We start from the raw sequence: 25,512 nt of genomic DNA, 5'->3' as shown, positions 1-25,512 counted from the left end.
AAAATTTAGTTTAAGAAAATTTTCGTCAAATTGTATTTTAGTTATAGTTACAGTTTATAGTTAATATTCTCGCTGCTTTTCTCTGTCAAGCAATCAACGTTCCATATCACAACAGCTTATTCTATTAGCGCGACTTCTAGCGCGACTTCCCATGCTTTTTTTTTTATCACGTATGCAACAAACAGAATTGCATTTCCGACATGACGTATTGTGGGCTTGGAGGAGGTGCTAAGTTCAGAGCTCTGTACCAAAAGCTTCTCGTGGTCAAGATAGGATCTTTCATAACTTTACTCTATTGGTTTCTAAGCTTTGAGTGAGAGAGTGGTAAAATTCACAATGAAACTTTGGACAGGAATAGTCATTTTTGCTTTGGCTGGTAAGTTTTTATTTTTGGGGGATAAAGGGGGGTAAAGTTTCAGAACAGTCGCTTATCTTATGAAAGTATGGCTGAAGCAAGAATAGAGGCATTTTAGAAGGCTCATTTTTGCGTTTTGTATAATTTGTTTCCCCTCTTTAATGGCCTCATATAGGCTTTTTTTTTACTTTTTACTTTTTATAATCTCCGTGTTAGCGTTGGGATAATTTCTTTGGTGTCCTTAATAGATAAAGAAGCAATGAAGAACAAATGTTACGGTTCTTACCTTAAGAAGGAAAACGGATTTGAAATAAGAAAGGTATATAAAGGGGTCTGGGAGAAATCCCAAAAGGATTTTAAAATCCTAAGTCATCACAAGAAGTGCTTATTATCCCAAGCCCTGGAATACAACTTCTTCATCAATTATCATTTACCGGCTCACTTGTAAACGACTGGAATTGCAAGAAATTATAAAATAACTGTAAGCCAAATACTAGAATAACATCTCGATCATTCCAGGATGTAATATTTTGATAAAGCATTCTGGTATAAACCCGAAGTTATGTTAGAATACTATTAGATTGAAACCTCTACAGTAGGGTTGTCTGATACGCTGGATCTGATGGTGTAAATTTCACTAAGATTCTATGAATTTTAGGGGATGTTTTTCTCTTTTTTTCAAAAATCAGGCAAATTTTCTCAGGCTTGTAACCTTTGATGGGTAAGACTAATCCTAATGAAACAAATTTATCTATTTGAAATCACCATTCAAATCTGGTATCTTTTCATTATCTATTGGTATTAGAATTCCTTTTTGAGAGTCTCGCTTACTATTGAGCCGGGTTGCTCCTTACTTACAGTTTGTTACCATGAACCGTTTGATATTCTTTCCTTCTTTTTTTTTGTATGGTAAAATTTTGATTAGTCTTCTGTTAAGGATCTGTTTTTATCATTTTTAATCAGTTACTTTTTACTGCTTACTTTTGCCAAATTATTTTTGTTCTGGTAATAGTTTCATTTTCAACTGAATTCAAGCTCTAGTTACAAAAAGAACCCTGTCATCCCCTTATAAAAATGCTTACTTTTCGATTTAGAAGGTTGATTTACTAGGTCGATCTTTGATTTTTAGGGGAATCACAACTAAGTTGACAAGCCCAAAATGTTTGTGTATACAAATAGAATTATGGTTATATAGGACATTAATAAGCAGTGGAGTCAATGGGGGAGGATTTTCTTCCCTTTCGATCAGATTTGAAAACTATATTTTCGGCAGTTTTCATTGAAAAATGCCCCTTTTTTGTATTTTCATTAAAAAAAAGCGTCAGAATAGCCCATTCAACTAATTTTTAAAATATGTTATCCCCCTCTAAATATGTTCCTTCTGAACCAAACGACAGAATACCTTAAAAATTTTAGAATATTTACATGAATCAACTGTATATCATCAATAATAAAACCGAAATTAAAAATAAAAGAGCAGGAAAGATTTTTCAAGAAAAGAGTTTACAAATAGTTGTATTTAAAGAGTTGTAAAATAGAGTTTGAAGTACAAATAGCTATTATCAAACATTAGGCTGGAACTACTTGACTTAAGGCTCCGGTCAGGGTTTGGCATAGAGAACGATAAGACCAAGAGCCTCCAGGTGGACGAATCACTTGACAGACTAGCAGCTTCTTTTAACGCGAAGTAGGCTTTGATTTAAATGTAAAGATGCTTTTGGGAAAATTTTGCACGGTAGGAATTTGCCAGAATTGATATATCGAATTCGTTTTATTGGTCTTAATTTCTCGTCGGTGACTTTACTTTACATGTGGAGATGAACTCCCTGTGGAGATGCTTTGAATGATGCTTTGAATAATGCTTTGAATGTGCAAATATTTAGCCCAAATGTGTTTCTAAAGTATTGTATTTTGTTCATACTTAGTTATATTTCATTGGGATTTAGCGTCAGAGAAACAGGTTCTTCTTAGATGAATAATATTAAGTCGTCATATGTCATATAACCACAGAATATTTTTTCTTTTTTTCTCAGTAAAAATACCAAAAAACAGTAGTTTCAAATATAGGACGGGAAATACCGCCAAAATAGCCCTCCAGCACAAGCGATAAATTCTTCTGTACTTCTATAAGTTTTTTTTTTTGGGGGGGGGGGATATAACTATCTTTTGGGTCAGGACTAGGAAACTGTATTATTTTCTTGTAAAATTAAAAGTTTTTACTTACATATGTGTGATTGCAAGATCTTCGTAGTTCTTAAGAAAATAAGGCACATTTTTTACCCAACTCACCCTCCTTTTCACCGCCATGACGTTCCCCACCCTTTCACCGGCAGGGAGGTAGGGTGGGTGGTCCTCCCGAAAACTAGGGACTATAAAATAATTATGAGGAAACCAAGGGAAAGAGAACTGAATAGGGAAATAACGTGTAAAAAATGTGTGTTGCCCCATTGTTGGCTGCCTGCCAATAGATTGTTACCATAAATAAGGAAAATAAAAGTTCTTATTTGTGACTGAGTCACCCCTTTCGAGTTTTCCACAAAAATTTTTCTATATGATTTGGGTGGAGCAACAATAGTAATGAATGGTAAGTAGATACTGATCCTTGTCAATAACGAAATTATAAGAGCCTAACTATTGATAACATTAAATCAAAGAAGCAGCTTTTTATGGTGATCTTAAATATGCATTTGTTTATTAGTAATTAGTGCTGTTACTAGTACACAAGAAAGTTCGTATAATTATAGAGAAAACAAGGAAAAAGACTTAATAAAGGGCAATTTCGGTAAAAACATGCCTTCGACTTTTGCTTGCATTGAAAGAGTACTCATGAGCTCATATAGGAAGCGACTATAATCATAAATGTTTCCCCTGAGCGGAATGCTGGGAATTTCCGTATTTTCCCACTGACCAGACACGCTTTTTGTGTTTTATTATAATTTTTCCAGGAGGGATTTTATTTATTTAGTTGTCACTTTGAAAAAGATTAAATTTTTCACAGTTATGAAACATAAAGGTGTCAAATATATTGGTTTTCGGTATCCAAAATTAAATTAAAAATATTGACTTCAAAATTTTGCTTTGAACAAACTACGTTGATAATGCGTTACTTTTTATAAACACTGTCTAAAGGCATCGAATAATTTGGTGTTTGACAAACGAGTTTAAAACTCTCTATATTTTAAAAAAAATATCTGTCCAACGCTTTGGCATTGCTCAATAGAACTGAATGCTGGGAGTTTATATCTTAGTTTTATGGCACTTGGTATTTACCAAGGGACATATATCAATCGCAAATTCTGTCGGTCTTTCCCTCATTCCCGGTTTTGCTAGTTTAGGCACTTTCACATAAGCTAGGATGATGAAATTCTGCAGGCTTATCATGGACCAGACTAGATTAAATTAGAAATAGCCGTTTCCCTGATTCGACCATCTGGGGGGAGTGGGGGGATGGTTAATTCGGAAAAATTTGAAACAAGGTATTTTTAACTTACAAACGAGTGATCGGATCTTAATGAAATTTGATATTTAGAAGTATATCGTGTCTCAGAGTTCTTATTTTAAATCTCGACCCGATCCGGTGATATTGAGGGGGGAGTTGGAGGGGGAACCCTAAAATCTTGAAAAACACTTAGAGTGGAGGGATCGGGATGAAACTAGGTGGGAAAATAAGCACAAGTCCTAAATACGTGATTGATGTAAACGGAACAAATCTGTTTTCTTTGCGGGAGTTGGGGGAGGATTAATTCTGAAAAATAAGAAAAAAATTAGGTATTTTTAACTTATGAAGGAGTGATCGGATCTCAATGAAATTTCATATTTAGAAGGACCTCGTATCTCAGATCTCTTTTTTACATCCCGAACGGATCCAGTGTCATTGGGAGGAGTTGGGGGGGGGGGGGTAATTCGAAAAAATTACAAAAAATGAGGTATTTGTGACGGTGATCAGATCTTAATTAAATTTGATATTTAGAAGGATTTTGTGTTTCAAAGCTCTTATATTGAATTCTGACCAGATCCGGTGACATTTGGGTGAGTTGGAGGGGAAACCAGAAATCTTGGAAAACGTGTAAATTGAGGTATCCTTATCTTACGATTGGGTGATCAGATCTTAATGAAACTTGATTTATAGAATGATCTTATGTCTCAGATACTCCATTTTCCATGCGAATTGGATCTGGGGACATAGAGGGCTGAAGGGGGTAAACAGAAATCTTGGAAACGGGAAATCTTGGAAAACGCTTAAAGTGTTGAGATCGGGATGAAACTTGATGGGAAGAATAACCACTAGTTCTAGATACGTGATTGACATAATTGAGAAGGATTTGCTCTCTTTGAGGGAGTTGGGGGGGGGGTGTTAATTCGAAAAAATTATAAAAACTGTGGTATTCTTAACTTAAGAACGGGTGACCGGATCTTAGTGAAATTATATATTTAGAAGGACTTCATGTCTCAAAACTCTTATTTTAAATCCCGACCAGATCTGGTGACATTGGGGAAGTTGGAGGGAGAAACCGGAAATCGTGGAAAACGCTTAGAGGGGAGAGATCGGGATAAAACTTGGTGGATAGAATAAACAAATGTCGTAGATACGTGATTGATGTAAACGGACTGGATCTGATCTCTTTTGGGGAGTTAGGGAGGTCCAGTGCTTTGGCAAGTTTGGTGCTTCTGGACGTGCTACGACGATCAAAATTGGTAGGTGTGTCAGGGACCTGCACAAATTGACTTGATAAAGTCGTTTTCCCCGATTCGACCATCTAGGGGGCTGAAGGGATAGAAGACATAAAAATGATGTATTTTCAAGTTACGAGTGGGTGATCGGATCTTAATGAATTTTGATATTTAGAAGGACCTCGTTTCTCAGAGCTCTTATTTAAAATCCCAACTAGCATTAAGTCTCTGGTTTTTTGGTTAAATCATTCTATTGATTCATAGAATTTTACTAGAGCTCATGCCATATGAGCTCTTGGCTCTTAACTCTTCCGACCTCGTCACAAGTGCCATAAAAGCTCTTGTTTAGGGTTTGCTGATGGTTTCAGTTAGTATTGAGTCGCGTCGCTCCTTATATACAGGTCGTTACCACGAATTATTTGATTCAAGTTTAAATTAGACACAATTTTATGAATAATCCTTGCAATTTGTATTTAATATTCGAAGATTACAAAACAAGTTTATGTAGTTAATCTGTGGTGAAATTCATGGTGTTTTAACCCTTTTTCATGACATTATAAAGAAAATTTCAAAAGTATCTTCTTTGAGTTCCGATTTGATCGTTGATTTATTGAAACTAAATTTTGTTGGATGGAAGTTAGACTGAATATTAACTTAGTTGCATCTTTCTTATGCATTTATTTTTTAGGGCCATTGTATTTTTTTGTAATACTACAGACAAATTGTTCAAGTTTGTACACTTCCTTTTATCTCTTTTTTTTTTACAACGAGTGCAAGCTACTTGTTTGCGTTCGTAGAAGATCCGTAAGAACTTTTAATATTATGGAACAGCATTTTTAAATGACTTTTTTGGTTCACGAGGCTTGAACAATTAGTGTTTTTTCATCATTTGTGTTAGTTTAATAACAGCTTAATAATGGAATGCCTCATGAAAAAATGTTGTAATTTGTATAAGTAAATCTGATGTTTATGTGTAATGTATCGTATGTCATAATTAGGTAAAATCCTTTTATAACAAAATTTATAGAGTTCTCATTTTTTTAATCTTATTTTTCATAGTACCACTTTTTTTATATTATGTTAGAAGATATTCATCAGATTTTTCATGAATAGGTAATCCATTAAATTTGGAGTTTTTGTAGGGTAGGTGCAAAATTATTCTCTCAATTTAGATAATCCAACTTTCTTGTGCATATTCTTTCTTTTTTTTCGCGCTTTTTTTTGTGACCCATTCTCCATGATTTTGCTCTTGGTATTATCTATATTTTTAATAAGTTTAAGCCAATTTTCATAATTCATTTCAGATTTATTTTCATTCTTTTAGAAACAATATATTTCAAGCCACTTGCTTCAGTTCACAGGGTTAAAATAAAAATAAGCCTGGTTTTTAAAATGAGTTGTGCTTCATAATCAGATGCTTCACATCAAGCAATTGTAATTTCTATTAATAAACATAATGGACAGGTATAATTTATATTATGTCATAATTTGACCTTTTTTCAACTAGTATTTTTTTAGTATGTATTTTTAAGAAGATTTCCATCAGATTCATAATGAACAGGTAATATGATTCCTAATGAACAGGTAAACTGAATATTCCTTTAGGTGATTGCAACGTTGCGCCATCAATACCGTCCTAAGTTCTTATGCATTTTCTTGATTTTTGTGTGTGTTTTTAATGAACTTAGTATTACCGAGTGATATATAGTGGTCGCAAATTCTGTCGGTCTGTCGGTCTTTCTCGGTTTTGCTAGTTTGGGCTTTTCCAGATAAGCTAGGACAATGAAATTTGGCAGGTGTATCAGGGACCAGGCCAGATTAAATTAGAAATAATTTTTTCCCCAATTTGACCATCTGAGGAGGGGGGGGGGGTGGTGGTTAATCCGGAAATATAAAAAAAGAGGGTAAATTTAACTTACGAACGGACGATTGGATATTGATAAAATTCAATATTTAAAAGGATAGTGTGTCTCAGAGCTCTTATTTTAAATACCGACTGGATCTGGAGACATAGGGGGAGCTGGAGGGGAAACTGGAAATCTTGGAAAACGCTTAGAGTGGAGGAATCGGGATGAAACTAGAGCCCCCCCCCCCGCGCGTAAGTCGTTACGCGCCATATTAGTTACGCGCCATTGTGTCCCTATGTCCCACCTGTGAATATATATATATATATATATATATATATATATATATATATATATATATATATATATTATATATATATATATATATATATATATATATATATATATATATATATATATATATATATATATGTGTGTGTGTTTTTAACTACGTAAAACTTGCGAATATACAACATTCTTTGCTGTCCCATTGTCTGTGCATATAAATAGATTGTCAGGTTTACCGACTCTTGAACAACAAACATATAATGGTCCATGGGAAAACAATCCGTATTCAGATCTATACCTCATGATTCTAATGATTGCCCTTGAGCTTTGTTGATGGTGATTGCTAATCGACCATTCCCTGTGTCACCATCGTCATTTATATATCCCCCTGTACCCCCCGGTGTCCCCTTTGCAGTTTTGTCCCTGTGTCCCGGTCGTCATTTATATTCCCTGTGTCCCGGTCGTCATTTGTGTCCCGGTGTCCCAGTCTGTGATTTCTCTTTGAGTGTCCCGGGCGTCATTTATATTCCTTGTGTCCCGGTGTCCCGGTCGTCATTTATATCCCCCTTTGCCCCCCGGCATCCACGTTGTAGTTGTGTCTCTGTGTCCCGGTCGTCATTTATATTCCTTATGTCCCGGTCGTCATTTGTTTCCCGGTGTCCCGGTCTGTATATACATTCGTTTTTTGGTTTTGTTTTTCTCCTTTATTTTTCATTTTTTTCCTTTTTTCTTTTTTTTCTTTTTTAGTTTTTTTAGTTTTTTAGCTTTTTTAGTTTTTTTTATTAGTTTTTAGTTTTATTTTCTTTTTAGTTTTTTTGTAGTTTTTACCTTTTTTTTTAGTTTTTTTTAGTTTTTTTTACTTATGTCCTGGTCGTCATTTATACTCCCTATGTCCCGGTCGTCATTTGTGTCCCGGTGCTTTGTTGATGGTGATTGCTAATCGAACATTCTTTTTGTCCCGGTCGCTTTCTCTTTGAGTGTCGTCATTTATATTACCTATGTGCCGGTGTCCCGGTCGTCATTTGTGTCTCGATGTCCCGGTCTGTAATTTCGTCTGTTGAAAACATGACGTCAGTCGACACACAGACATGACGTTACCCGACAGACAGACCCACACACACACAGACAACCTATTTTTATATAAGATTTTGTTCCGAGTTTTCATCCGTCACGATGTCTACGGTTGAAAAGGATAAAGTTCAACTGGCTGCAAAGTCAATTTAGTCCCTTATTTTGGTACTATTTTGTTGCTGTTTTTTCAACGCTGAGAAATAGCCTTTGATCATGTGATTACTGATCGATAGTGAAGAAACCAAATCAAAGTGTTGCTCTCGCAACATTTTAGTCAGCGAAGTCGGAAAAAGGTTGCCGCAACACTTCACGTTCAACCAACCTTGATTATAACCAATTATAAAAAATAAACCAAATATAAAATTCAACTAATGAAGAACGAGGATAGCGCTCAGTGGGACAATATTTTCAGAAGGACTTATAGGCCATGCGTCTGCAAAACTACGAAATTGGTTTGCACGTCAGGACACATTTTGAATTACAAAAACTTCAATATATTACGGATATCTTGTGTGGTAGCGTAACGTCTGGAAATAGAATTATGCTGAGTTCCATCTATTGTTGTTTGTCTATGAGTATGGCCATTAACATAAGCTATGGACTAAGGCTATTTGTGATCAAATGCGTCACGATGTCGTGCTTGTGACGCTTTGAGTGGCTAGACCTTGCAACCATAAGGAAGAACGGATATTGTAATGGCCCTAACTCGTTTTATTATTATCAATTCTCTTTCAAAACAGTTTTTTTAGTTCCAGAAGTACTTTAAAATTAAAATAAAAACTTTTTCGCACGCTGACCATTGGTCTTCGTAGAGCAGGTACTGACCTCCAGATTTTCTATACTGATCTTAGTTTCGTGTGTTTTCCCCCCATAATTCTTGAGGCATTGATTTATAGCTGGGTCGACTGTTGCTGAGGTTACAGAGTGACATCATTGACCCTCGTTCTAAACCAAATAACCAGTGACACCAGGACTCGAACCCCTGTCCTCGAGATTTCGAATCTAGCGCGCTAACCACTCGGCTTAGACGGTTTCAGAAACACTTGTTAGACATCTCGTTTCATACTTCCAGCTTCTACAAATCTGTTTATTAAGTATCCAGGTTCTTACAAGGGTGTCAATTCAAGTAAAGTAGTTTTTTTTCAAAATTTAGGGGGCATTTTTTTTTTAATGAAATACCAAAAAATGCCCTTATTCAACTTTCTTCTTCTTCGCGTTCTCTGGAGCTCATCAAGGATAGCAGAAGCAATAATTTACGAAAACGTTAGCGGGAGATGTATCTTTTTTTTCAGTTTTCTAAATGAAGATACGAAAAAAATTTGTTTTTTCAGATCCAGGAGAGGGGTCAATTTTTTCAGTGCAAATATAAAAAAATATCTTTCAAAATCTAGGGCGCAATTGACCCCTCCTGTCCCCATTTGGCTCCCATAGTGACTCCTGCCGCATTGCGGCAGTGCTGCTGGAATTATGTCATCGTGCCAGGAACAGATAAAGGTTACGTCTATGACTACTAACATTCCTTAAAAAAGGACAAAGAAAATGACCTCAACAACGGGTTACTAAAGGACCCTATACCATAAGTTAGTTGCTTTGCATCGAAACAGGAATTTACCCCGCCCCCATTTGTATCTCTTTCTCCCTCTCTTTCTCTCTCCCTCTCTCTCTTTCTCTTTCTTTCTTTTCGGAGGCTAAAGGGGATTGAAAGTCAAAGCAATGTCCTATGCTATATATGTCTATTTATTTTTCCTTTCTTAACAGGTATCTTTTGTCGTTTAACAGGTGTCTTATTATTTTTTTTTCGTTGCAGGTGACATAATGATGATGGCTGAACACGATCCATATGATTGGTGGATAGATGATCCACATGCTGAACCATTAACCACACTTGTTTTTTTGGATGTTGAAAAACCCGAACGTGATACTGTCGACCCCAAATATAGAGTGGAAGTTCCAGGTAATTGAGCATGATAGTCCTAAAGCATTTTTTTATGTCATGTCTCCAAAATAACTTTCTTAAACATTGAAGCGAAAATATATTCAAAATGCTTGAAATTTTTAACAGTACAGTAAAATTTTACCCATTTTTGATATATTTTCGTTTCAAATATAAGTGAAAAGCCAGTGTGGTCCAAGTAATCATCAATGTTGAAGAATTAAAGAAAATGTTTTATACAGAAAATGTTAATCCTACAGCTCAGTGGCGTCATTTTTTTTTTTTTGGGGGGGGGGGTATATGCTCCCTTCTTAGATATTGAAAAACTCTCTCTTTGGGCAATTTTCATTGAAAACATCTTACTTTGGTATTTTCATTGAAGAAATTGAAAAAAAACGATATTCCACCCCACCCCCACCCTCCCTATGTTTTGGAATGCTTAAGTCTCTCCCACGCCGGCTGGCGCAAAAGGTGACAACGGTGCCTCTCCATGATAACCTCACGAGTGATGCATGCCAAAGATCCTCCATTGATGATCTGAGCAGTGCTGCATCATTTCTCCAGATTCTTATTTGGGTAGGTCATTTTCAAAAATGAAATAATATTAGGAATAGAATAATGTTGAAATAATGTAGCACAAAATCAAATGTTTTAGTTAAGTTTATTCCACAAAAATAAGTTATTTGTAAGATGTTTTGACTCAAGAACCTTTTTGTGCTTGCTCGATTTTTTTTTTTTTTTGCATAAGGTTTACTGGTATTTGGCAACAATGACTCTGATCTTGGGGTTATTTTGGCTTCCCTTTCTGATATACGTTTAAAGAAAATGTTATTGACTAAAAGAAAAAATGTGACGTAATAAAAATTGTGACATAATAAAAGTGCGACATAATAAAAATAAACCAATTGATCTAAAACACGCTTAAACACAAGAATAATCACCGAAATTCGCGTGATTTCCAAGATTTTTTTTTACAAAATTCCTCGTTTGTTTGATTAGTTTAATAATTTACTATTTGATACGTATTTTTATAGATGTATTATATAAGAAAACGGGTTTTATTTTTTCTCTGATGAGAGTGAAAAGTGGCATTACAAATTAAAAAGAAACAATTTTTTGTCCTCCAAATTAACCTTGCCTCATACCTTATCACTGCAGCCGCCCAGACATCCTCCCATTCGGATTGGATTGAGGTATTGAGATTTGTGAGGTCAACCCAGCAGCTGTGTAAATTAGGTTTTTGGAGTGCTCTCTTCCTCTGGTTCCACGTGGGTGCCACTGAAGGACGTCCTTTGGTAGTCGAGTCTTGGGCAAGCGGATGACATGCCTGAGGTATCTCTACTTCCTGTATTTGATCACCTCGGCTATCAGTGGCTAGGACGTCTTCTGTCGTGTAGTAGCTTTCGCTAAATTGGGGACCATGGATATTTAGAAAAAGCCTTAAGCACGTGTATTCGAACGCGAGGAGTTTCCTTTCTAGCTGTTGATCTAGGTGCCAAGTTTCAGAACTATAGTAAAGCTTCGAGAGAACGTTGGTGTTGAACAGCCTCAACTTGGGTTGGACAGAGTACTTCCCGCTGCACCAAATTTGCGAGTTTTCTGAAGGACGCATTAACCTGGCCGATTCTTAGCTTGACTTCTTCTCGCTGACATGATCCTGAGTTGTGGATGGTACTTCCTATGTATTTGAACTCCACGACTGTCTCTATCGTTGGGTTATCGCATCGTAGGCTGAATGGAGATCCAGTGTTTGCCTTGAAATTAAGGATGTAAAACACATAAGGGAAATCACAAAAATGCTTCAACAAATGAAATATATCAACAATCTTCAGTAGGCTGACATAACATATATAGGTATGTAAAACCAATAATTTAGCTTTTTTTACTCAAAGGCTTAGTATTTTGATTAGTTTAATAATTTATTGATTGGTACATATATTAATAATACACTTATTAAATAAGAAAAAAGTTTTGTTTTCAAATGAAAGTAAAGAGCAACAGTAAAACTTTAAAACAGAAATTATTCTGTATATGAGGGGGTTTCCCCTTCCCTATAGCAAAGAAGATAAACTTTACGGATAATTTTTTCTTTTCATAACTATTTTTATATAACATTATTACTGGAATTTTTGGCTAAGAAATTGTAGCCTTTGAATTGTTGGCATTTGATTCAGGCTGTTTAATAATTGTTATATCCTTTTTTCGGTTATTTTTTATTTTGAATGTTTTTTTACATAACCTTATTATTTACATGTTTTCATCCATGAAATGGCCTAGATGGCCTAAAATGGCTTAGAACTTGGCCTAGAAAATGGCTAGAAAATACATTATGAATATGGAATAGAATATGGTTAGAAAATATCCGAAAATGGCGTAGATCATTGTATATTAAAATCATTTGTTTCCGCTATTTACTTTTTAAATTGATATACGATACTCCAATACCCCTTTAAATCAATACACTCGAAATACAATATAATATCAACAATTAGAAGTAAGAAATATAATTAATTAAATAAATATTTAAAATAATTAACTAAAAATATCACTATAATGCTTAGCGCAAAAATGAAGGATAACAAAACTAGAAAAAAGACGAATGCCCTTACATTGCTTTAGTAATAACAAAAATTTAGTATTAAAAAAACTATCGAAATATCATTGGCAATCATTCCACTAGTCCAAGATCTAGAGGGCTGTATCTTTAAAGGGTTGGCATAAAATCTACTACAGTTGGTTTGAGGGCAGTTCTTTGGGAAATTGGTGGAGGCAATTCCGAATATTTGGACATATTGACTAGCAGCCGTGTAGAGCAAATCGATTTTTACTTATGAGCTCAAAATTGGGCTGTACGGTCATTGCTATACAGTTTCTTTTCTGAAGCTTGGAAAATGAAATAGAATTATAACAAACTATACATACAAAGAACAAACTTTTTTGTTCTTCGCTGAGTCTAATGTAGCTGTCGTTAGGTGTCTCTAACTCCAAAATAGATAACGAATTCAAGTATTTCTTAGTAATTTTTACTTTTCTCGATATTTCTCCAAGACAACTGTATCATTACTCTATAGTAACTCTATATTAACTATATAACTATATTAACTATAATCTATATTAGCTATGTAACTATATTAAATCCAAATTATTACCTTATTTTCAGATGTTCCTAATTATTTTGAACAGTTGAGTATATTTAGATGGCGAAAATATCATTATATTTAAAAAGTTATATAACAATGCCTGTAACATTGTCATAGGAACACTGCTGAGAGGTGTCGGTTTTTGTTTATAAGAAGCAACTCACGATGGATATGAAATACAACTGTGAAATGATGCAATTAATGTGGCATCTAAAACATTTTGCTTTGTCATGATGCGCCACCTATGATGCCCGAAATGGTTTAAAGAGAAGCTGTAAAAACGATAATATTTGGACAAAAGATTGACCTTGATTCTTTCAAGTGCTTGGCTAGATTGGCTAGAAACTTAATCAGACTTAAATAAGCTAAATAATAGACCTTTCAAGTAGGCTAGGCCAATTTCTATGAATTAGAAATCAGAAGAGGGTTAGCATAGTAGCTTGGCACTACCTTCTCAGTGTATGGTTTTGGCCCTGGATTGATTACTGAAAGTTTTATATTCCTACTCTATACCCTTTCCACGATAGTAAAAAGTAGCTTGTCTAAAATGTTACCCTATCAACATGCAATTGATAAGGTTTTCATTAAACAAAAAAGTCAATTAAACTATCTTAAAACTGACCCTGGGAAGAAGGCTAGCCTATAAGCCTCAACCATCACAGGAAGAGATTACTCTTGCCTAGCTATGTTAAAAAAAAAAGAAGCAACAACAAGCTATGGTCTATTTTTTTGAAGTAAGAATAATCCTGACAGTTCTTCAATGCACTTCAAATCACAAAGTTAAAAGACTGACCCAAAGATTCGAAACCCAAAACAAAAGCGGGAAGTTAAAAATAATGACAGAGATAGGTGTCGGCTGTAAAATTTTAATTTAAAAATTAGTTTATTAACTAAGAGATTAACACTCTTAATTAGACTTTTGGTCACGAAGTCTTACGAGGGGGATTAAGGGTATTGTATTTCTAATTTGTATGTATTGGTGAATAAAAACCTGAACTCTGTTCTCTCAGCTAGGTTTTATATTCTGAGCTTCCAAGTGGCTCAGAAATGCCTCACATAGAATAGAATAGAATATATTTATTCACTACAATAGCCGGAGCTAGCATTAGCATGTCATGACAAAAATAGTTTATACCTTCAAAAACACTCACAGGAAAATTTAAACAAACATTATATTAATCAAACACATATGAATCAAACATTAAATATTAGTCGCGTCAGTATTATTAAAATGACGGGTAAAATATGGAACAAATGATTTGCGATATCTCTCAGTACTATAGGCTGAGCAAGTCAGTAACTATGGACAATTCTTTTTTATTTGTCGGAGTCTAGTAACTGGTCCTTCAGTTGGGGGGCTCTCAAGGTTGGGTAGTAGACGACAATGAGTTGGGAAATTTTTACTTACAATTCCCTCTCCCGTGATAGACATCAAGTTCACCAGAAACAAATAAATGGGTACACCAACTAGAAAAAATTGCAAACTTCTCATCGCTGAAGATCATTGTAGCCCAATAGCCGATTGTTACTTACAAGTCCCCTACACGTCTTACCACTGGAACCAAATTGGTTTAACCATCAAATACACCGGAAACACATAATAGGTTCACCAACTAGCAAAAGTAGCCCTCATTGCCAAAGAGGATTAGAAACAAATAATAGGTTCACCAACTAGCAAAAGTGGCAAACCCCTCATTGCCAAAGATGATTGTAAGCTAACAGCCGTTTCTCGCCCAAAGTGAACCGATTCTTGCATATAAGTCTCTCTCCCGTGATAGGCATCACGGAAACAAATAAACGGGTACACCAACTAGCATAGTTGCAAAGCCCTCATCACTGAAGCTGACTGTAGTCTAACAGAAGATTATTACTTACAAATCCCCTACATGTTTTACCACTGGAACCAAATTGGTTTTACCATCAAATACACTGGAAACACATAATAGATACACCAACTAGCAAAAATTACTAGCCCCTCATTGCCGAAGGTGATTATTACATAACAGCCGACTGTTGCTTACAAGTCCTCTGTATGTTTCACAATTTGTATCGGCCTACATTTCGTTTCAGTGTGTACCTTACTACTGAAGTTGTTAGCCCCTTGAAACTTTCAAACAGGTATACCCCATGAAGGAATTTTTGTACCAAAAATGAATGCCATATACTTTGATCAGCTCATAAAGAGCTATCGCTTGCTGTCGAAAAAAAATCCTATCTGTCTTAGTTCAAAAGTTGATTTTTTTTGCCGTAGGCCAACTTTCTAACGTCACCACTTTGAAAGGAGCAAAGGATAAGCTCCAATCTCTTTAGCAATGAGAGAAATTTTAAAGTCTATTAGGCACATCTGATACCATATCTCTACTGCAATCCCAAGTCCGAAAAACCAAATGATAAACTCAGCTGAAATCACGAACAGAAACGGGTAGAAACAATAGATGGCAGCACTTTCGGACCCGTGGGAAAATGCTACATTTTTGCTTCTGTAAATTTTTCTATTTATCACTCAAAGAAGATATATTGGCTGTGGGGCCGGGTAACTATCGCATATATATAATACTTATAGATTTTAGTCCATCTTTAATATGAAAGTGGTGCCTGCCTGCTTGCCTGCTAGAACGGAGCTTTCCGCTCGAAAGGAGAAACATGGTTTGATGAAACGAAAGATTGGCTGCACAACTTCAGATAATCCTTTCTGACATAGGCTATATAACTCCACTTCACTTTACACACCATAGGCTCCGGCTCTCGGACAAGCAAAAACCATCCTTTGTAGCCCCAGGCAAGAGTTTTGCGGAGCTTTCCAAAATATAATGTCATATTCATCAATCCGGCCTGAGGTCCACACTTTCCGTAAAAACTGCACAGGTTGGACCCTTACCAGTTTCCAGGAATAAGCTGAGATCGACGGCAAAGAAAAAAAAAATACGGTACAAAACCAAACTGTTGCTCTCGCAACACAATTTGTGCAAATTGGTGCACATTGTATTCGATCTTTTAAATCTGAAAGAATTAAATGTTTACGTAACGGGTACAAACGATAACGTAAAACAATGAGGTAGTTTCGTAATAATTAGTGTCACCTATGGTATTTTAATACTGAAAAGTTACGGATAGCTTTATAATATCAACTAGATTATATAAGATACTAGCTGTTGGGGTGGCGCTTCGCGCCACCCCAACACCTAGTTGGTGGGGGCGCTTCGCGCCCCCCCCCAAGCCCCCCCGCGCGCGTAAGTCGTTACGCGCCATTGTAGTTGTGTCCCTATGTCCCACCTGTGAATATAGATATATATATATATATATATATATATATATATATATATATATATATATATATATATATATATATATATATATATATATATATATATATGTTTTTAACTACGTAAAACTTGCGAATATACAACATTCTTTGCTGTCCCATTGTCTGTGCATATAAATAGATTGTCAGGTTTACCGACTCTTGAACATGCAACATATAATGGTCCATGGGAAAACAATCCGTATTCAGATCTATACCTCATGATTCTAATGATTGCCCTTGAGCTTTGTTGATGGTGATTGCTAATCGACCATTCCCTGAGTCGCCATCGTCATTTATATATCCCCCTGTGCACCCCGGCGTCCCCTTTGTAGTTATGTCCCTGTGTCCCGGTCGTCATTTATATTCCCTGTGTCCCGGTCGTCATTTGTGTCCCGGTGTTCCAGTCTGTGATTTCTCTTTGAGTGTCCCGGGCGTCATTTATATTCCTTGTGTCCCGGTGTCCCGGTCGTCATTTATATCCCCCTGTGCCCCCCGGCGTCCCCATTGTAGTTGTTTCCCTGTGTCCCGGTCGTCATTTATATTCCCTGTGTCCCGGTCGTCATTTGTATCCCGGTGTCCCGGTCTGTATATACATTCGTTTTTTAGTTTTGTTTTTCTCCTTTATTTTTTTCCTTTTTTCTTTTTTTTCTTTTTTAGTTTATTTAGATTTTTAGATTTTTTAGTTTTTTTATTAGTTTTTAGTTTTTTTGTAGTTTTTACCATTTTTTTAGTTTTTTTAGTTTTTTTTTTTACTTATGTCCTGGTCGTCATTTATACTCCCTGTGTCCCGGTCGTCATTTGTGTCTTGGTGCTTTGTTGATTGCTAATTTGTATTATATTTATATTTATATTTTTTATATTTATTAATATTTTTTTAGTTTTCTTTTTCTCTTATTTTTCAGTTTTTTCCTTTTTTTTAGTTTTTTCTTTTTTAGTTTTTAGTTTTTTTTTGTTTTTTACCTTTTTTTTAGTTTTTTTAGTTTTTTTAGTTTTTTAGCTTTTTTAGTTTTTTTTATTAGTTTTTAGTTTTTTTTTAGTTTTTGCCTTTTTTTAGTTTTTTCAGTTTTTTTTAGTTTTTCGTTTTTTACCTTTTTTTTTAGTTTTTTTTAGTTTTTTAGCTTTTTTAGTTTTTTTTCTTTTTAGTTTTTTTTGTAGTTTTTACCTTTTTTAGTTTTTTTTCTTCTTTTGTATTAGTGTGAAATAATTCAGACGTCATATGCGGACAAACACGACGTCACTCGACAGACAGACAGACAGACATAACCCACAAACAACTTATTTTTATATATATTTATTCATATTTTTTTAGTTTTCTTTTTCTCTTTTATTTTTCAGTTTTTTCCTTTTTTTTATTTTTTTTCTTTTTTAGTTTTTAGTTTTTTTTAGTTTTTTACCTTTTTTTAGTTTTTTTTAGTTTTTTTAGTTTTTTAGCTTTTTTAGTTTTTTTATTAGTTTTTATTTTTTTTGTAGTTTTTGCCTTTTTTTTATTTTTTTCAGTTTTTTTTTAGTTATTAGATCTTTACCTTTTTTTTAGTTTTTTTTTAGTTTTTTAGCTTTTTTAGTTTTTTTTTCTTTGTAGTTTTTTTTTGTAGTTTTTACCTTTTTTAGTTTTTTTCTTCTTTTGTATTAGTGTGAAATAATTCAGACGTCATATGCGAACAAACATGACGTCACCTGATCCACAGATCCACACACAGACAACTTATTTTTATATATATAGATTGTTCCAAGTTTTCATCCGTCAAGATGTCTACGATTGAAAAGGACAAACTTCAACTGGCTGCAAAGTCAATTTAGTCCCTTCTTTCGATTTTATTTTGTAGTTGTTGTTTTTTCAACGCTGAGGAATAGCCTTTGGTCAGGTGATAACTGATTGCGTTCTTGTTTGAACATACAATTTTAAAAACTTCGATAGGCTGACAATTTCCTCATTTAACAGATAGTGAAGAAACAAGCACAAACAATGAGATAGTTTCAGAATAATTAATAGAATGTCATCTGTGGTATTTTGATCCTGAAAAGTTAGGGATAGCTTTATAATACCAACTAGATTATAGAAGATATTGTTCCGAGTTTTCATCCGTCACGATGTCTACGATTGAAAAGGATAAAGTTCAACTGGCTGCAAAGTCAGCTTAGTCCCTTCTTTCGATAGTATTTTGTTGTTGTTTTTTTAACGCTGAGGAATAGCCTTTGATCATGTGATTACTGATCGATGGCGAAGAAACAAAACCAAAGTGTTGCTCTCGCAACACTTGACGTTGCCTGGGCAACGTAGGTCTAGTTTTTTTTCCAGAGATGATCGTATCAACCCAATGGTCCTAGAATGTCGCGAGAGGGCTCATTCTAACGTAAATTACAAGTTCTAGTGCGCTTTTTATGTGACAAAATAAAAAGGCCCTCTCCCACAATCATTTTCTTCCCAAAGTCACCGGATCAAAATTTTGAAATAGTCATTTTGCTCAGCATAGTCGAAAAACATAATAATTGTCTTTTGAGACGACTTAATCCCCTACAGTCCCCAGGGGAGGGGCTGCAAGTTACGAACTTTGACCATTGTTTACATATAGTAATGATTATTGAGAATTGTACAGATGTTTTCAGGGGGACTTTTTCGTGGTGAGGAGGAGGGGGAGCAGGGGGTTCCGTTTGGTAATATAAACCCCGAAATAATAAAAAAAACGTATCCGTGAGCTTCCTCCTCGAAAAAAAAAAATGCGAAATTCCAAATTTTTGTAGATATGAGACTGAAACCTCTACAATACTGCTCTCTGATCTGCCAAATTGGACAGTGTAATTTTCATGTCACTACTCCCTTGAGGGGTATTCTTTTGCCTTTTAAAAAATCCGGCAATTTTTCTCAGGCTCGGAGCTTTTTTTCGTTAACATTAAACTTGATTAAAGTTTACCATTGTTCTTTTTTCTTTAGAGTTTCGGTTACTGCTAGCCCACACCACTGCTTGCTTAAAGTTTATTACCACGAACTGTTTTGAATCACCAAATTCTATGAACAAAGCATTGCACAAAAAAACGTGTCACATTTTTAAGCTTTTATCTACCACAAAACTTTTTCAAAATTTCTTAACAGCATTCATTAAGTTAGTTTTATACCTCCTCTAGTTCATCTGAATATAAAACTTAATAACATTCTTGAAAATTTTTATCTATGCTCTTTGACAACCTGGATACACATACACTCTTTTGATCTAAACAAATTTAATGAGCAAATGCAGTAATAGAAGTAGCCCCCAAAAATTGAACCTAATGCCCTCAGTCGTTCTGGGGATATTGCTGAGATGTCTTATTGGCAACTAGCATAAAAATAATGTGTTTTGATTTAATTTTAAAACAATATTTAGTTTTTAAGCATAATGGGTAAATTGCATAGCTTTAGGGGGTTTACCTGCCCAATAACCCTAGAGATATATGTATAATAGACTGTTCAGTTAAGTTGAACAAAATGCCTGTCTTAAAATTTTGATTGAAAGTGTTTGGAAAATTATGGGCTAAACAGGAGAGCTGATTGTCCTCCAATTACTTTTGACTCTTAAAATGTGCACTAGAACTTTTAATTCCTGATCCAATTAGCTCCTATAAAATATCAATGATATTACTAGCTATAATAGAGCAATACTGCCTATGATATAGCTTATGTGCCCTTTTAATACCTGCATGCACATGATTTTTTTGTTTAACTGAAACTTCACCTAAACATTCCCTAAAAGTTTCATCTTATTGCTCTTAATTGCATTAGTTACAGTAAACATAAAGGCAATATTAAAATTATACAAATAGCGTCTTTTGGCTATTTCAAAAGTTCGCCACAACTTGCCCAGAAAGGTCTACCTTTATAATGTAAGCTGTTATTGTGATATCGCTTTGCGACATTTTTGACAATCTACATGATATACTTGATATACATGATATGCAAAATAAAAACAAACTTTTACTATTATCAGAAATCCTATTAGGTTTTGAAATATGATTTGGTGAACAAAAATTAAAACGATTCGAATTAATAAGATCATTATAAACGTAGCATAGATAAGTTTCGCCAGCACCATAGATAGGGCAATAGCGCTGCCACAGCAAAGAGCGATCAGGGCAAAATGTATTTTTATTTTTTGGTTTTTAGACTAGGGAACTCTGTAAACAAGGAATTTTAGTAGAAACTGTGAAATGGGCTCATTCGGTTGGAAATAAAAATTGAAAGCTCTAGTCCCATTTTTAGATTTCGGGAGTGATCGGAGAGCAGCCATCCCTCCCCCAACGCCAATCATTTTCCAAACACTTCCAATCAAAATTCTGAGATAGTCATTTTATTAAGGGTAGTCGAAAGGTCCAGTAAATATATATGAGAATGGCAACTTCCACCCACAGTCATGAGGGGAAGGGCTGTAAGTCTTGCCCCAACGGCATATAAGGCTCTTATAAAAAGGAGGGTCGTATGAGCTTAGGAAAGAGGGCTCATTAGATTGGAACTCAGAGACTCAAGTGCCCTTTTTAGGAGTCAAATTGATCCGAAGGTAGCTTCCTCCCTTAAGTTTTTTTTCCACAAAATACATCCAATGGGAATTTTGAAATAGTTGTTTGTTCAAAAACAGTCCAAAGATCACATAACAGGGCCTTTGGGGTTGACAAAATTCTCTAGAGTCTGGGGGAAAGGGTTGTAATATATGCTTCAGGGCATTCAAGGTTGTTATGGATGGGATGGCTGTGTAAACTTTAAGGAAGCCTAAATTGATTGAAAATTTAAAGTTCTATTTTTTTAATCAAAAGTGAAGGAGGGTGACTAGCCCCACTCCCTGCTCTCAGACAGCCTATTTTCCCCAAACGCATCGAATCGGAATTGTGTAATTTCCATAAGGAGCTTGCAACAATGCCTTCAGGGTTGACACAACCCCCAAAGTCCAGGAACAAGGGTTGTAAGTTATGCCCCGGGACATATAAAATTTATATGGAATGAGTGGCTACATAAATTTCGAATCAGATTGGGCACATGTGTTTGAAAGTCGTGAGTTCTAGCGCTCTTGACCTTTTTGAAATTTTAATTTTCATGCCAATACCCCTTAAGGGGTATTATTTTGAATTGCATATTGAACAAAGCATTGCACAAAAAAATGTGTCACATTTTTAGCTTATATCTACCACAAAACTTTTTCAAATTTTTTTAGCAGGATTCACCCTTAAGTTAGTTTTATAACTCCTCTTGTTGATCTGAAAATAAAACTCAATAACATCCCCAAACAATTCTACCTATGCTCCTTGACAACATGGATAAACTTACACTCTTTTGATTTAATCAAATTTAATGAGCAAAAGTAGTAATAGAAGTAGCCCCAAAAAATTGAACTTAATACCCTCAGTCGTTCTTGGGATATTGCTGAGATGTCTTATTGGCAACTAGCTTAAAAAAATTGTGTTTTGATTTAATTTTAACGCAATATTTAGTTTTTAAGCATAATGGGTAAATTGTATAACATTAGGAGGTTGTCCTATTCAATAACCCTAGAGATATATGTATAGTAGACTGTTCAGCTAAGTTGTCAAAATGCCTGTCTTAAAATTTTGATTGAAAGTGTTTGGAAAATTATGGGCTAAACGAGAGAGCTGATTGTCCTCCAATACCTTTTTACTCTTAAAATGTGCACTAGAACTTTTAATTTCTGATCCAATAAGCTCCTATAAAATATCAATCATATTACTAGCTGTGATTGAGCAGTACTGCCTATGATATTGCCTATATGCCCTTTTGATGTTTCCATGCATATAATTTTTTTCTTTTAACTGAAACTTCTCCTAAATGTTCCCTAAAAGTTTCATCTTAATGCTCTTAATTGCATTAGCTACAGTAAACGTAGAGGCATTATAAAAAGTATACAAATAGTTTCTTCTGGCTATTTCAAAATTTTGCCAAAACTTGCCCAGAAAGGTCTAACTTTATAATGTAAGCTGTTATTGTGATATTGCCTTGCCACCCTTTTGACAATCTATATGATATAGTTTGCTTTTATTTTGTTACCTGTTTAATGAAAAGATTAGCTAGTCTACAATCCCTTTCAACTTATAAAAAAGGGCTAGAAATCTTGGTTTTTGATGTAATGAGCACCCTCCAAAGTTTCTGCAACCATGAGGAGATGGGGTGGATGAAGAAAGGGCAGCTCCTCTCCTCTATGGAATAAACTCTGCTTATTTTGGGGTTTATTGTTGCTCTTTACTGTCATAATAACTGCTTAAACCAGAAATAACTGCTTTCTCGGAAAGCATTAGCAAGTAGAAAATAATTGGACCGTTATGAAACGTTTTAAAGTTTCTTTTACAGTTTGTTGTTTTCTTTTGTAGAGAGAGGAGGGGGGTATTTTCGACGGGGCCTGTTTTCTGGGAAGTACTTTTTGTGGAGGGGCTAACTTTTAGAATTTTTTTTATCACCAACATACCGAGATACTCCTTCCTCAGTCATGAAGTAATGATGTGATAAGATTATTCTTCTGAAATTTATAGAATACGCTTGCCCCGATATTACCCAAATTTCAATCTCTTCTATTTGGAAAAAATTGTTCATTTTAATTCCGTTGCGGTAACATTTTACGGTCAGTAACAGTGATTAAATGTTCAATTACTCAAGTAATTGACTCACTTGACTCATTTATACTCATATAATTACTCATCTATAATTACTCATGAGTAATCGCAATTACTCATTTTAATTCCGTTGCTAAAATTTTACGTTCAGTAACAGTGATTAAATGTGCAATTACTCAAGTAATTGACTCACTTGACTCATTTATACTCATATAATTACTCATCTATAATTACTCATCAGTAATCGCAATTACTCATTTTAATTCCGTTGCTAAAATTTTACGTTCAGTAACAGTGATTAAATGTGCTATTGCTCAAGTTTCCGTATATCATTTCAGAATGTTTATGAAATATGGTACTTGAAAAGGAAGAAATTTAAGTGAAAACATTTTGGACCTCAAAGGTTTTAAATGGAAACTATGTGACGAATACCTAAAATATTTATATTAGAAACATGTTTTTCCAAAATTGTATTGTTTGCTCTTTTATTACAAAGAACAGTTACAAAATGTAACTAAAGAAAGACTGCCAAATGTTAATCGATATTCCAAAAACACAATTAGGATATCTATAAATATGGCAAAAATATTAACTTTTTCCACGGATTCTAAATGCATGTATTAAATCTCTAACTATACCATTTGAAAGCTATTAGCCGGTGAAAATTTAAACTGAGAGTTAGGGACAATTTTAAAACTTTTTGAGGAATTGAGGAAATTGTATTGCAACTACTTATCATTGCAACACTTAATACTACTGCTGCTTCCAGCATTACCGATATTACTATCAATACTACTCCTTGTTACACCAATACCACTACTGTAACTACTATTACAACTATGTGTAAGGGTGTGATAATGAAACATCCAAGGAATTTTATTGGGAGTGAAAATGAACTTAATCACTACTCGCCGTCTGTCTGTAGGCTTTCTAAAGGGCTTAATATTATCTTAGGAACAGTTTAGTGTATGAATCTGAAACTAACAGGGCATGTTTTGAGGAATGCTTAACAAACCTGCATAATCCAAACATTCTTAATGAAGGGTTAGATTTTTTTATTATAGCTTTGTCTGTTTTGTTACTATGTGGCTTATTTTTCTGTTTCCACTTTCATTCTCATTTTATTTAGAAAAAACCCCAGTTCCCCCCTCTTTTCAGTTGAGAATTAGTTTTTCCGAAAATTTTATCAAAACTATGATAAGCCTGTCTAATCTAAGCAATCTTAGTGGCTGTTAGTTTTCTATTTTGTCTCTTTTGTTACTATAAAGCTCAATTGCAGTTTCCTCTGTCATTCTCATTTGATTTGGAAAAATTGGCTCCAAATTTACCTCCCCTCTCCCCCAGGATTCTTACAAAATTATGCTATTTTATTGGAGGCATAACAGTTGTCAGCCCTATTCATGTGAATTTATACTCGTCTTGAGTTTGAATTGGTTATTTATTCTAATTTGTTGTTTGTCTTGTATTTCATTTATTTATTGATGGTGATTTTTTTTACGCCTGGAAGTTTTATGTTGGTTTTATGCTTACAAAATAAGGAGTTATTATGATTTTAAACGCTAAGATATTCTTTTATCTTTTGCCACGTGGAGAAGGTGTGTAGGCCAAGCACGTTTTCTAAGCGCCATTGTTTTCTTTTTTACTTTTTAGATAACCATTCACTCTGGAGACATGACCGTAAGTGTGGATTTTATGGACGGACATTATATCTTTTATCAGACAATATAACAGTTGCCCAGTGTGATCCAGATGGGAGTTACCCATGCTGTACAAGATGGGGACGTTGCGGATCGACAAGTTGGCATTGTGACTGTAATGGTTGTATTGACTACCGAGTAAGTATTTTTAGCTATTTATTTATCCATATTCAAAATTCTCCTCTAGCTCTTTTTCCTGAAAGCATAACTTTACTTTAAAGAATTGATATGCTAAGATGACACCGAGCCGGGACTATGCCAAAATACTGCTAGAGAGCAGTAATTGACCTTAATCGACAACTTATCCACATACTTCCACCTTTGGGAGAATTCCTGATCAATATTGGTAATCATAACTAGAAATATGAGTGGTCCCAAAAAGGTTCCCTTTTCGACACGTTTAACTGATACGTCAGCGTGTTTAATTGATAATATTGTTTCATCTCTTAATTCGGTTTGCAATCCTGTTGTAGTGAGTGATATTTCAGACTATTTTCCTGTACTTTCCAGCTTTAGCCATGAAAAAACGTTGTGTAGAAATACTCCAGCATCTGCTTCAGCTTCTCTTAGGTTTGTTCTGACTGAATTGATCCGCCTCAGATTCCATTTAGCTGAGAAGACATGGAA

General features: G+C 34.7%; 1 protein-coding gene across 1 annotated transcript; it reads left to right on the top strand.

Moving 5' to 3' along the window:
* The first annotated feature begins 202 nt into the window (after nucleotides 1–202).
* On the top strand, nucleotides 203–25,421 carry LOC136039188 (uncharacterized). Its single transcript, XM_065722710.1, has 3 exons — nucleotides 203–376; nucleotides 10,037–10,183; nucleotides 24,839–25,421. The coding sequence occupies exons 1-3, from the start codon at nucleotides 337–339 to the stop codon at nucleotides 25,102–25,104; spliced, it is 453 nt and encodes a 150-aa protein (XP_065578782.1). The 5' UTR covers nucleotides 203–336; the 3' UTR covers nucleotides 25,105–25,421.
* The last annotated feature ends 91 nt before the right edge of the window (nucleotides 25,422–25,512 follow it).

The sequence above is a fragment of the Artemia franciscana genome, chromosome 19 (genome assembly GCF_032884065.1).
Source record: "Artemia franciscana chromosome 19, ASM3288406v1, whole genome shotgun sequence".
In the NCBI taxonomy this organism is placed as follows: domain Eukaryota; kingdom Metazoa; phylum Arthropoda; class Branchiopoda; order Anostraca; family Artemiidae; genus Artemia; species Artemia franciscana.
Note: the sequence above shows the minus strand (reverse complement) of the source record. Positions and strands in the feature narration are given on the sequence as shown.

Bases quoted from the DNA above. Each gene is read 5' to 3' on its own strand.
- LOC136039188 (XM_065722710.1), top strand. From the start codon at position 337: ATGAAACTTTGGACAGGAATAGTCATTTTTGCTTTGGCTG. The intron at 377-10,036 runs GTAAGTTTTTAT...TTTTCGTTGCAG, and splicing joins AGTCATTTTTGCTTTGGCTG to GTGACATAATGATGATGGCT. The intron at 10,184-24,838 runs GTAATTGAGCAT...TTTACTTTTTAG, and splicing joins ATATAGAGTGGAAGTTCCAG to ATAACCATTCACTCTGGAGA.